General features: G+C 34.9%; 1 protein-coding gene across 11 annotated transcripts in view; it reads right to left on the reverse strand.

Annotated features, from left to right (window-relative positions):
- Positions 1–10,951, reverse strand: part of LOC127861490 (single-stranded DNA-binding protein 3-like) — a 479,133-nt gene extending 468,182 nt beyond the window's left edge. For 6 of the 11 annotated variants that reach the window (XR_008040241.1, XR_008040240.1, XR_008040239.1 and 3 more), the window contains exon 1: positions 10,744–10,944. Coding sequence is in view for 6 of the 11 variants with exons in the window: in XM_052400020.1 (XP_052255980.1) it covers positions 10,744–10,799 (56 nt within the window). In the remaining 5 variants the exon portion in view is untranslated. Of the gene's footprint in view, positions 1–10,743 lie in introns of all 11 variants that reach the window. The other 5 variants (XR_008040238.1, XM_052400019.1, XM_052400017.1 and 2 more) reach the window with 4 other exon arrangements.
- Positions 10,952–15,211: the final 4,260 nt, after the last annotated feature.

Consider the following 15,211-nt stretch of genomic DNA (forward strand, 5'->3'; position numbering starts at 1 on the left):
AAACTGGTAGGGACCATTTATATACAACTAATCACATTATTTCTTCTTGCATGATGTAAGCATCGTGGTCCAATGTCATTTGAATATTTCATGGCCATACACTTGTCTTTTCTGTGTTACCTGTGCTAGACAAAGAAGTTAAAAGGTCAATGCAATACCTATAAGCTTCTTGTTCAGCTGAGCGGAACAATTGTCTTGTTTCTGAGCATGTCACAAAACTACATTTTGATCATTGATAACAACACTGAATATAATCTTAACGAAACGTTCATGTTTTCCCATAGATTTTACCTTCTAGCAATAGTAACTGTAGGACTTCTCAAATACAAATGCTGAGATTTACTTTGAAACATGGATCATGAATATCTTTATTGATGTCATGATGACTAATGTCATATTTACATCATTACAATGTAATATTTATGTCATGACAACTTGTCATATTTATATAATTATTATGACAATATTATGTCATATTTAGGTAACATCCACTTATGTCACATAAATGTCATGATAAAATGTCATATTCATAGTAAACATAGTAACTATTTAATTTAAGATTCAACAAAGTTATTCTCATAGTATAGTGGTAAACGCTGTCAAGGTAGAGAGAGCCCTTGATATTATAATAATAATAATTTGTAAACAATTTTTAGCTAATAAATAGGCTTGCCCCACAGCATCATTTTTTTAATGCATCTTAAAATCTGTTAGAAAAATCATCTAGATGTAAACATATGATCTACATACATGTAGCTCAAGTTCATAACAAAATCAGAATTAAAGAGAGAAGGAACAAGAAATTCGTTGAATTGATAACCCCCGCAAAATAAATTTTGTTTATGGATGGGTGTACAACTAAAAGAAAAGGTATAAGTGATGGCTTGTGCCTGATAATTGAGAATAATTAAATCAGGACATTTTGAGAATCCATTTTAAAATGGTAGAATCCTTACCAAATAAGGCATATTTAATCAAAATGTGTGATTTTGACCTTTGAGTGTGACTTTGATTATTACCCTAGCAACAAGGATCTTATATTTGACATGCAGCTAGATAATTGAGAACAATTGTGGACAGTTATTACAAAATCCCTTGATGAATAGTAAAGGATTGACTAAATAATGAATAATTCATCAAATTTGTGACCTTTGACCTCAATGTGTGACATTGACTTTTGCCCCTATGATTATGGGTGTTGAATGTGAAGCACCCCCAGATGATAGAGAACAACTATGGCAAGTTTCATGGCTCTGGCTCATGTGTTAATGGAGATAAAGATCCAAGCTAAAATTAAAAAGCATTTTTTTCAAGGTACTAAGGGCCATAACTCCTTTATTAACATATGGTGTACAATGCCATTTTGCATGCATCATCCTCTTATCCATATTTATACTCATACAAAGTTTCAATGAAATCAGCCAAACACTTCCAAGAAATGGCTCCACACGGACAGACGGACGGAAATACAACGCCAAAAAAATATCCCTCTGCCTATTGCGGGGGATAATAAGAAAAGCTTGCAAACAATTGGGGCTCCAACCAGCGTCCTTTGGAATTACCGATAAAGCCGGTCACCTTAAACACTAGGCTATCTGGACTGTAATAACCCCACGCATTGTATACCTTATATAACATTAATAAGTGATCACAAACATTAAAGAGGCCTTTTCACGGTTTGGTTAATTGACAAAATGGAAAAAAGTTGTTTCATATTCGCAAATCTTTGTTTTTGTAATGATATTTGCGAGAAAACTGTAATACTGAACATTTACCATGCTCTAAAATAGCCTTTATATGCATCGTTTGACGATTTAAAAACCTGAACATAATAAAGCGTTGCAACACGAAATGATTGAATAATTTGGAGAGTTCTGTTGTTGTCGTTATATTTTGCAAAACTATGAGGATCGCTTATATGAAGTATAAAATACTTCACATATTGCAAAAGGAAAGATGGTCGATTGGTCTAATGTGCAGACTTTTTTCTCCAGGACTGCAGGGGTCAGTGGTTCCAGTCCTGCTGAGGGTTACCTTTTTTTTCGTTTTTTAAATTCTATTCTTGATTTTTTACTGGAGCTTTTTAGATCCAATGTTTACATTGATCGATATAAAGCATTAAATGACAAACTTCAAAACATGCCAAAACAGGGGTGTCAATTGTCCCAAATTTGAAATCCGGAAAATTAAGCCGTAGGATAAAGGGAAGAGAGGGCCCAACCCCCTGAGCCCTAGCTTATTGTTCTTTTTATCCCCCGCCAGAGGCGGAGGGATATTGTTTTGGCGTTGTCCGTCCGTCCGGCACTTTTGTGTCCGGAGCCATATCTTGGAAGTGCTTTGGCGGATTTCATTGAAACTTCGTATGAGTATATATATGCATAAGAGGATTATGCACGCCAAATGGCATTGTACACCATCTGTTAAAAACAGAGTTATGGCCCTTTGTATCTTGAAAAAATGCTTTTTACTATAGGCACTTTTGTGTCCGGAGCCATATCTTGGAAGTGCTTTGGCGGATTTCATTGAAACTTGGTATGAGTATATATATGCATAAGAGGATGATGCACGCCAAATGGCATTGTACACCATCTGTTAAAAACAGAGTTATGGCCCTTTGTATCTTGATAAAATGCTACTATAGGCACTTTTGTGTCCGGAGCCATATCTTGGAAGTGCTTTGGCGGATTTCATTGAAACTTGGTATGAGTATATATATGCATAAGAGGATGATTCATGCCAAATAGCAGTGTACACCATCTGTTAAAACCAGAGTTATGGCCCTTTGTATCTTGAAAAAATCTGTCAAGTTTGTTCATCCGTCCGATTTGCACCCATCCTCAAACAAAGCATATGTTGCGGGGGATATCAATTCTACGAATTTGCTTGTTTTTAATAGTCTTTCTAGGTGCAATTTCTGGTGAGTACAATGCGAAATATTATAAACCAAACCATCCGTAACACCGCAGGCGTATATTTCATTCTAAACAAATGATATTAAGAACTTCCAAATTAAATTTAAATCGACAAACCAGCGTATCCGAAAACGACTGTCCGAAAACATGTCGCGATACATCATTTGCAAATGAAATAAAATATGCATATCGTTTGACTGCAGAAAATGAAAACCAGTAACCAGTAACCTAGCAAATACGCAGTCAATATATAATTTGATTAACATATTGTTTTAAAATATGATATTGCAGTGCTTTACTTAGCCAGTTACTGCTCATGTTAGTGCCAGCCGCTTACCAATCAGAAATCAATAAATAAAATCGGTACCAAGCGCAAATGTCCGGAATGCCGACGACGCTATAACAATATTCGTTCTGAAATGATCCCGCACTAAAAGAATTTTGTCCCCACCCCCACCGGCCTTAAACAAACTCATCGGATTTACATTCACCTCAAAATCAACCCTGGACGGCTAAAATCCGGATTCTCGGAATAATCCGGAAAATTGACACCCCTGCAAAACCTGTGAAAAAGCCCCTGTAAACCAAAATCACAGAAACTCACCAAAGTCCAAATTGTTTGATTATGTAAATACATTCTGACATTTATTAGTTTTATCAATTACTAATGACGAATATTCTTATAAAAAATTCTTAATTGTCGTGGTTAATGGAAAAATGGTCATTTTAACATCTGTAAACAAGTACCTTTAATACATATTTAGCATTGCTACATGAATACTTGTATCAAAATCATCTGTGTTTAACTACTTCGTCCAACAAATCAAAGAGCAGTTCTGATCCTGACTGCAGCACAGTGTCACAAGCACCAACTGGTCTACTAAAAAATTCAAATAAGAACCGATGTGTTTGTGAAACACATGTCCCCATATATATGACCTTTGACCTTGAATGATGACCTTGACCTTTAACCACTCAAAATGTGCAGCTCCATGAGATACAAATGCATGCCAAATATCAAGTTGCTATCTTCAAAAATGCAAAAGTTAAATGAGCGATTTTGACCCATATGTTTGACCTTTGATCTTGAATGATGACCTTGACCTTTCACCACTCAAAATGTGCAGATCCATGAGATACACATGCATGCCAAATATCAAGATGTTATCTTCAATATTGCAAAAGTTATTGCAAATGTTAAAGTTTGCATAATAACAAACAAACAAACAAAGCAACAGACAAGGCAAAAACAATTTGTCCCCCACAATCGTCTGTTTGCAAAAACGGCCAGAAACTTTTTACATAATATGACATACAAGGGGAGCATTTCACGTCATGATTTATCTACCATATACCGGTAAAATTCAATTGAAAACTCATGATCACGAATTGAACATCATCATAATTCCAAAGAGGCAACAATCCACCACAGATTACATGTAGATTACTTCCTGAAACACTTGTTGCTTTGTTAACATGGAGAATCAAGTACACAAGCCTGGTACTTCCTCTATAGGCCAAGACACGAATTATGAATGATGAAACTTTGTATGTTGTTTGTGATTGCGTAACAAGATTACACCAATTTGAATGAAATATTTGGAAAGATGCATCCATTAGACTAAGAAGAGGCCTGCGCTATAAGCACCGCACTGGTCAATTGTGTACCTGTATATTGAGGCTTTTAACATTTTCTTGCAATCAAGTAGTTGTTGAAGTTTGGACTTGCTCGTTATAATCAATGCTGCTGTTGTTATTTATTTTAAATGAAGAACAATACAAAAAGCAGGTGAAAGCGGGAGGACATAGGGCAGTTGTTAACAATAAGAACCAATCTCCAGACCTGCCCCTAAATCAGGGCTGCCCTTTTAACAATTATTTTCTATTTTAGGACAAATCACAGTGACTTTACTAGTACCAGTAATATTATGGACCATAAATTAAAAGAGTCTTCATGAAACTTGTGAACAGTATAAATGACACAAAACTAAAGTAACTTATTATGGTGTTGTCAATTGACATTTAGTCTGGAGGATGATCCCTATAATAGATTAGATGGACAGCAAACTAAAGGAACTAGAGAGACCCTGTTAGCTCTGTAGCTTGCAGGAGAAATCAATACTAACAAGAAGGCCTAGGAATATTTCCACTATTCCATACATTTAACACCCCAAGACTACATTGGCCTGAAGCATGCTTAGTACATGGCAAGAAGAAACAACAGCACAATCCACAATTGTGTGCGTTTCTCTCCCACACACATGTGTCAGTGTCTCAAATGCGAGAAATACCGTACACATTTCTACATTTTCACAGCTCTATAAGGCAGTGGTTGAGTTGTGCTCCCAAGAATTCTAGAAGATTCAAGATAGAGGAAAAAACAAAAGCAGCCAGGAGGTTTATACATGACTATTGATTTTCCCCTCGGAGTCTGGTCTGCTTATTTCTCATATAAAATCATAGGATAATCAACACATGGAGAGCTAAGGCTTGGGATCAACAGATCAATGTATAGAGTACATTGTACATAGTCGTAGTGGACTCAACAAGGGACAGGCTGTAGCATGTTCAAATCTAGGATGTACTTACTACATGTAACATACTTGCATCAATAATTTAATACATGTTATGTTTGTATGTAAAAAAATAAGAATATTGTAGCATTTAAAATGATTTTTCTTATGGAAAACAAAAAAAATTCTAAGACTGAGCTATTGTTCTTTCCTATAGAATACCTTTGCTAATCCAAATCCTTTTTTACGTACAGAAAAACATGTTTCATAATTATATTACTTTGCTCATTAGGTATGATATAAGTTATATATAAACCATAGTAGATCTGGCAGACATTTTCTTTGACATGTGTGTTAAAAAGTTCCCATAGAATGATACAATTAGAATATAACATAAAAAAAAACACTGGAAAAAAATGAAATATTATGTGATCCTTATTATGGCCTCGAAAGATAAGGGTAATGATTAGGATTCCAATAAGGTTTCCAATAGGAATGGACAACATGTTGGGATTGGAATAATCATCATTTTGAAAAGAAATCAATCAAACAAACAGGCTAGGTTAAAGGTTAAATAAGAAAGAATATGGAAATATTAAATGTATTAGGAATCAATTTATTATAATGGAGTTACACTCCTAGTGTTGCTCCATAACAGTGCTCCAGCTAGGCCTTAATTGAAGGGCGCCGCGCCCTGCCCTCCCGAACCTCCGCCCTGCCCCCCCCCCCCCCCCCATATGATTACATATGATTATTCATAAATCTCTTATTACAATGTAATTACTTTAATCCTCATTGTAGACATTATATTTGAATGGTTTAATAATAATGGGAATAATACAATTATTTATAACATATAGATTAACATGCAATAGGAAACATTCCAGAAACACCCGCGCGCTCGTACGTGCCCTTTTCACAAAATACTGCGCGTCGAAAGTGCCCTTTTGACAAAATACTGCGGGTTGAAAGTGCCCTTTTGACAAAAAAAAACCCTGCCCTTTTCAAATCCTAGCTGGAGCACTGCATAAGGTGAACTGAAGTGCATACTTCCAGGGCCCTCAATCTATCAAATCTGCCGCCGAATTTCGGCGGCAGTCCCCCACCTGAAAAGTATACTTTTTTCCCCCATTCCCCCTAAAAAAAAAAAAAAAAAAATTTTTTTTTTTTTTTTAATAGAAAGATGTGTCTCATGATAATTATATCTCGATTCTATTTAAATTTAATCGTTTCAAACATACTTAATTATGAAAAATGCAATGAATTTAGTGCAAACATGTACAAATGAAATAATGAGAGAGTAAGTAAAAAATTCCCCCAAAAAGGGAAACGCCGCGAAAATTCCCCCTCCTAAGGGCTGCGGACCCCTTCCCCCAAAGTAGTGTGAGGGCCCTGACTTCATTACTCAATTACATTTTACATTCATGTTCATATAGTATTGATAATTCTGAAACAATGACATGTCCTGTAAGCAATCATAACAAAAACTTGCTAAAAAAGCACCTAATATTTTAATAAATATTTACTTTATTTTTTATTTTGATAGTTACATGTATCTCTTTTCCCAGACATTGAAACCTATCATACGAACTCACCAGGGAAAAGGACTTAAAAGTTATTTTTATCACAGAAAAAGCACTGCCAGTATGTTCCAGCTATGCATAAAAAACAAGTCAAACAAAATTTCTGAGTGTAAAAATCAAGATTTGCGGGTAAAATGAGAGCCCTGCCAATGCCATGTCATTATTGCATGGTATTCCCAACTCATCAACATATTACAAGGTATTCTTGTTCTACTGTAACATTTGTGTATAAAATGTTTTCCAGATTTGATCTTCAGAAGTCCTAGAGACCAAAGCCAGCTAAATTAAAATTTGAATGACTACCCTAGGTCAATTAATGTAATAAAACAGTTGCCTGCAATTTATTAGGATCAATATGAATCACACCATAAATGTGAATAGTCTTTCACTTGTTAGTTAACATTGAATTTCTAATGCAAGGCATAAATATAATGTCTGCCACCATTTTACCTTAACTTGGCTTCTGGCAAATGTACAGTAGCAATACTTGTACTCCTTGGTTAAATCATACTATTTACCTAAATTAAATACACTACAGTAATTTTTTTTTGCTAAAAATTACCCCCGATTTTCGCTGCTTCCCAATTGCAAAAATCAATTTTTTCCCCAAAAAGCTGACCAAAATTTCTTCAAAAAGACAGACCCCCCCCCCAAAATATCATTATTATATATATTTTTTTATTTTTTTAAGAAAGTAGTCTCTTATGACTTTTGATTTTTAACTCTCAATCTCAACTTTTTATATGAACATCCTACAAAATATATAACTTTAATTTAGTCCTGTTTGTCGATAAATAATTCCCAAATTTGCCACTTTTATCAATTAAAACAATCCCAATTTGACCAGACTCCTTTTCTCAAAATGTCAATTACAATAATTTAGTATGCAAGTAGGTGTTATAGATATATATATATATCTGCATCCACTCAATTTTTAATGTCCTTTATCTGCAACGAAGATATTAATGACTGCTAGGTTGACAATGCATTCTTAAAACAATGATGGGTAATATTGAAAACTGCTTTCTCATATGCTTTGGTGATGTTATTGTGTTACGTGCCAAATACCAAACCATTTGAGACTATTGGTTTCAAAGCAGTTTTTGTTAAGTTTTCACTACACACATATAAGCAGTGTGCACCACTAACAGAAGTCTGGTAGTCCGAGACTCCTGGAAATGAGACTTAGTAGATCCATGTTTTATGTTTCATTTTGTCAAAGAAATCCGTCGGAGTCCTACAAAATCATCTGTGAGCTGTAAAAACTTTTATTAACTTATTTTTCAAGATCAGAATGTAAACAACAAGAGATGTGTTTGTCAGAAACACAATGCCCCCTATTGCGCCGCTATAAATAAAATGTCAATATATCATTTGGCAGGTTTAGAAAATTATCTCCCTTTTAAAGCTTATTACTTCCCTTGGATTGTATTTTTTACTTTTGACCTTGAAGGATGACCTTGACCTTTCACTACTAAAATGTGCAGCTTCAAGAGATACACATGCATGCCAAATATCAAGTTGCTATCTTCAACATTGCAAAAGTTATGACCAGAGCTCCAGATAAAAATAAGGTCAAATTCTTATTTACTCCCTATTTTAAAAATTAATTCTTATTTTAATATAATAATCCCTATTAATAAAATTATTTTTAAACAATATATTACCAAAATTATTTTTATTCATTGTTTTTGACACATTAACAATTCAACATTTTGGTTTATAGTCTTGGAAAAGCCTGGCTTTCCTTCTCCGTTTCTTGCTAATTAAAAGAACATGCAGCATGGACTTTTGACTTTGTTTTGTCTTCCACGCTTCGATACACCGCTTCGGTCGGCCATTTTTATTTTTTAAGTAAAACGGTCACTGACACTTCGGCTTTGGTCATAATGGCCTTTTGGTCGCCGTTAAAGTCATATCAAAAACTATTTTTGACATTTATATTTAATTACATTTTGAATAGGTATACAGTACATTACTTGTGTAAAAAAAATACGATAAGTGTAATTACAAAGGTACAATAAACAGACATGACACGCCTGCAATACAGGGCGAACAGAATCGAGACCGTTTGGCCTTTCGACTGTTCTTAGGTGTGGCTCTTCCTCACAGCAAACGCTTGGGTGACGTTTACTTAAAGTTGTAGTTTTAATTGAGCGCCTAGACGAGTCAAAACCAGGATGAAATGTTTACTGTATATAATTTGCTACTGCAAGTACGCACGTTCGAAAATTTTGAATTCGTGTTTTATTTTTTCAATGCGTAACTTTACGCAAGGATTCTAAATTTAAATCGTTATTTAGGAAATTTAATTGGTTTTTACGCCTTTACGCATGTTATCTGGAGCACTGGTTATGACCAAGATTTAAGTTTTGGAACAGACACACATAATGAATGATAGACAGTCAGACAGACATGCCAAAAACAATATACCCCCAATCATTCAATCCGGGGGCATACAAATTCCAATTGCAGGTTTCCAATTATTTTTATATATAAATAATATGCAACATTTATTTAAATTCCCTCTGCGGCTCTATATCTTGAACCTAAGTAAATATAATATTAACAACTTGACAACCCATAGTTGTCAATTTTAAGTATTTTTAGCAAAAAATCAAATACACCAATTTCCCAATCTTTAGACATCACAACGCAAATTTTCCCAATACAGTTTCTTTTATTGCTTACTCTTCCCAATTGGACTGGTACCGGTACTTTTCCCATTGTGGCAAAACCAATTACTGTATAATGTTATGAAAATTAACAAAGAACATAGCAATTGTAATGTTTTTTTGAGGATGAAATTTTCCTCAGTCAAAGGGTCCCCAACATCTTCCAAATTGGTGAAAAAAAAACACTAATGCAGCACCAATAGTTTAACCAGGTAGGTATGCAGGAGACTGGTTGTGGGGACCATGGGTTGATTACACCATTGTAAACAGTAATTAAAACACAAGTTACACCAAGTTAAGAACTTCTAAAATGTTGTACCATACATTTTATTCCATCTTTGTCTACCGCACCATTTGAATTTAGTATACGTAATTCTGGTGTTGGAAAGAGATGACAGATGGTAATGTAGCGTACAATTAGTCAGAGATCTAAGTCACAATTCAATTATCCCTCCACTTACATACAACATGTTAATATTAAGTACAGAAATACATGTTTTTATTGGCATTAAGTAAGACATGTACTTTATCCGTACGACTAATTTGACTGTCAATAAAGAATCAAGTAACATGTGCACAATTATTCATTATTTGAATTGACATTTACTATGAATGTATGGACCCTGTTTTTATAGTTTGCTATTAGCAGAGTTAATAGGTACACAAAACATAGATTCAAGTGAAATATTACGCTTTGTGGACATGCCTCGAATAACTCTCTTTTTTCATTTTCACAAGATGTCAAGAGTTAGTTACTCTAAAATACTACAAGGACCGGTTGATTGGTCGATTTAATCAGAAGCAATACTTATTGCAGACATGCATATGCCTACAAAGCACAGAACAACAGCAATGTTTACATTATAAACAAAAACACGTGGTAGATAGTGTGTGTTCCGCATCACTGCACTGCCAATACCACCAATGTGTGAATGGGACATGCATACAGTATAGGTATTAAACGTGATAATCTGCTCGTTTCATTTCTACACAATGCACAGTTTTACAGATGCAATTCAGTACATGTTTAAAGATAATAATAAATCAATATTACACTTACTTTTCCCTGGCTTGAGCATCCGAAGGGACAGTAGATCCCTTTCCTTTCGCGTACATGCTTTAGGATGCTTTGTCAAGCACCTGTCAAATCATTGAAGATGACACTGACCCTATTGTCATGGCAACTTTATTGCGGTTGTATTTGAGCGCATGTTTTCATTGGTCGCTATAATTAACTCGGCCATGGGGTGTAAGAAACTAGTGTATGCGCTACAAAATCGGTTACAAAAAGTGGGAAACCCGGGTCAACTTTATTTAAACAATAAATACAATATGGTAAATAAACGCCTGCACGTTTTTAATCAAACATTTTGTAATGAAAACGTACATTAATTCCGTTAAACTTTAATAGTAAGTAAACGCTTTAATTCGTAACACGCATTGTTTCTCAAAAAGGGGCATTGACTGCTGTTCGAATATCGTCTCGTATCTCTATTCCTCAATTCTATACAATCTTTAAACAAACTAGCCACCAGGTTAGGAAATTAGTTCACTCTTTAAAGTGCAAGTTTCTTAATTAAGGCATTGCCCCGATAATGCGCGTGCGGCACGTGCTCGAGTTATTAATTACGGTACGTCATTCTCGACGCATGTATACACGATTCACAAGTTATGTTTGCAAAGACTTTCAAGCTCGATATGGACTTCGTATTTGGAAGTTATATATTCCCGCCGAAAGGCTTATAGATATTGAAATGTAAGTCGTCATTCCGTCCATGTGTGCGGGAATGTTTCCGTCCGCCACTCCTAAAATTTGCGTCAGATATTCGTCATACTCTCACATCGCATATTTTCAGCAAGGCAATTGCGTTAGGTTTTGACGGAATTATTGCCCTTTGTTTACAACTGCACAAAAACGCTTAGACACAATGGCAACTTAGCGTACATTTTGAGCGCGTTTTGTCAAACTTTTACATAACACTTGTCTCTAAGTGCTATAACGCATGTTGTAATTTACTTTTTAAGGATTTATTGCCCTGTGTTTAAAATAACATTTGCAAGCTTTTTTGTGCTAAACCTCCTAAATTTTTAGTGCGATTTACATAATTATTACAACGATTATTCATGTTTAAGTGTTACGGCGCATGTTTTCACGGTAATTATAATTACAGTCGTTAACAAAAAATAATTTAGATTGCTTCTTTTTTTAAGCCTAACTCTAACTAGAGTATATACGCTCCAAGAATGTATTGATATTTTCTTCGTGTGAATATTCACTATGCCCGTTATTATTATTTCGATCATGCGGAGCGTAAGCGCAGTCGCAAACTCGCCTTGAGTGGAAAACAAAGAATTTAACAATATAAATTTACTGACGGAAAATAAAAAGCCCGCGACGAAGTTACAGCGCGCTTATAGAACAACCAATTAACATACGCAGTGTCGTAGCCTACGGTAAACTATTGCAGGAAAATCCCTCGATTTTTTGTTAAAAAGGTATGTTTTAAACGGTGTGCTGAAACAAACGGTATATTAGAAAGTTTATTTTCGAAGTACTTGAAACCTTCTTTTTTTTCTTTCCGGTTTAATACTTACAATAGAAACGAAAATGTAATACATTACATACCGGTAGGCTATTTCGGTCTGCTTTCATTAGGTGACACGAATGACTAGAACATTTTTCATAAAGATATATTTTTGCGAGTGCTTATGTAACAAACCAGTTATTTACCAAAACGTGGAAAAATTAAGTGTACAATTTAATTCAAACAAATAAACCTTATGTTTGAATATTTTGCTCTAAAAAAATTGCTTTTAATTATAGTGTCGTTCTTTTTTTCTCGCCAACAGACTTCAGCGGTTTGGATGCCTATTGGACCTTTTTTAATACCAGTCAGTTCTCGGAACGATTGCTTGACTTTCACTCTCTTTAATATGACAGAATATCTTTAATTTGCCAACTTATTCCCATCGTCGGATACCACGACTGAATCATTCCGTTACTCTCCAGCATTCGATAAATGGAGTAGCGGAATGGGTCGAACGTGGGTATCCGACGATGACTTACCGGGTATTCCTAAATGATTTTTAATATTCATATATCTCTGGCTAAATGTAACTGCTGAATGCCAATTTAATATTAGCCGTGTTGCTCATATTCAATACCACACGCCAGAACCACTTATTTTAACTAATAAATTAATTGCTTGTGGTTTCGAACGAAATTTGGGCAACAAACACACTGTAAGAATACAATCGTTTAATTTCTGCCTTTATAATGCGAGTTGTATGTCGTCGCTATGTCGTCGCGACGATCTGAAGAGCCAACCTATAATGTGACATTTACAACGGTTAACAGCTCGCGCTGCCCCGTCACTAGCTGCTCTGTGTGTAATATTGGGCTGCATTAGCTAGTAAACTCGATAGATTGGGGATCTTGAAACTAGCTAGATGGATGGGTTTATTTTTCCCTGGGGAGATCATAAAAGTGGCAGGATGTAAACAGTCGCGCTTATTTTCGATCATCATTAAAGCTTTTATCACAAAATGCATATACTCATAAATCAATATTTGTAAAAACTGCATTTTAATAGTAAAAAAGATGTTTTAAAAGATTGGGACAGCGAGAATATATTTTAATTGTACGGTTATTATTTTTCACCCCCTATTTACAAAAGTACACAAATTATCGTTAGTTTACGGAACGCACAAACGGAAAAATCCGATCACAAAAAACACATGTAGTCGCAAATTCGCCCCGACATCGACCTGAAATGCGTATTGTACATGTGTAATCAAACGCTGATTTACTCAAGGTTTTATATATAAAGCATTTTTTATGCGTATTTATTGCATACAAAGTACGAATGTATAGTAACAATACATGTAAGTAAGATGTCCTTAATTATGACATTTTTTAAACATGTATAATTACAGTTTAAAATTGATACATGAACTGCATCTAAAGTCGCAATTTTTAACGAATAAATGGACTTCTTAAGAAATAAAAACCTTGACTTTACGGACAGATTAACTGCTAACTTTTTTCAGTTCTGCACTATTAAACACCAATGCACGAGATGTTTGAAACAACAGTCGATTTCGATAAAATACCGATCATTTAAAACATCGTACTTAAAGTTGAAAAAAAAAACACGCTAAGAAACTACCAACATGTATTATGATTATTTATTATTATATACTACTCGCTAATCTTGTATACCAAGAACACAATTACAGGAAGCCCAGAATCTTCAAACCAAACACATTGTTCGCTAATATCTAATATTGATTGCAGACATATTTTTCATGATATAAGAATAAAAATGCGTTTTCCCAATATGCAATTTATTGATCAATTAACAACTTGGATCTTCGTCGTTTTCATGCGTGGCTATAAAACAACACGGGTGATTACCACTACCAGGGCGGTTTGAAAAAACGCGCACATTATTATTATTTCACGTGCGTATGAAAATGAACATGCCGTTTATAGATACATGTAGATACATAAACTATTTATATTTATGATCAGTAATTTTAATTTATAGTCTATACTTGTGTGTTTTTTCATGGCAAACTAATTTTAAATTTGGGCATCACAAACAGCGTTTATTGCTGAAAGGGAGGCGATCCAAACTTGGCAAAACTCATGAATGATGAGGCGAACGTATCTTGTTGTTTAAACGCACAGGCTGAAGTCCCTATGTGCAATAATGCGAATCTGATAATGAAAGCAAATAATGAATAAACCATTTTAATGACAAAAACACAAAATAACTTGTAAAGAAATAGCTGAGAAAAACATGTCTTTGAAATTGATTATTGATTCATATTTTTGTATTCAGTGTCGCACAAGATGAAAATCGCATGCATTTATTATTATCACGTTCATACGCTTTTTGTTTTTCACATATACACGTATTTAACGTTTCAACTCATGTTCGCCTAATTTTTTTAGAACCGTGTTAAACCCGGACCGAGCAGCATATCATACGACCATTGCCCTAGCAGAAGCCCTGATTTTCGACCTATCGCTGATCAGTATATCACTCAGTTATTTGTTCTGATTTCTAAGGAATCGTGACACAAACCACCATGACAATGTCCAGATGGGTCCCAATTCGGAAATTCGGTTCAGAAGGGGGATACAAATCGCTCGTCATTGAATTAGTAAGATTTGAAAGCTGTTGATTTCATTGAAACAGACAATGTCATACACGCAGGAAGATATTGTCATGACGACACTACGCACAAACGTTATAGCCTGGACGTCACTTTCCACGTGTATGGCATTTTCTCTTTAAATAACGTTTTTTCTACGTAATCATAAAGCCACTGTAGACACAATTCCCCGCGGATGTGCCTGTGCATTCAGCCGTAGTCTCCCACGACATGACACAATGATACCATATCATGTCCACCATAAGTTAAACGGCACACCTTCTGCTTATACAACCTCCCCCTGCAGTTTCAGAAATGCATACATCATGGAGATAATTTCCGAACAAATTAAAGCAAAAAAGACG

The sequence above is a fragment of the Dreissena polymorpha genome, chromosome 16, assembly GCF_020536995.1.
Source record: "Dreissena polymorpha isolate Duluth1 chromosome 16, UMN_Dpol_1.0, whole genome shotgun sequence".
Classification (NCBI taxonomy): Eukaryota; Metazoa; Mollusca; class Bivalvia; order Myida; family Dreissenidae; genus Dreissena; species Dreissena polymorpha.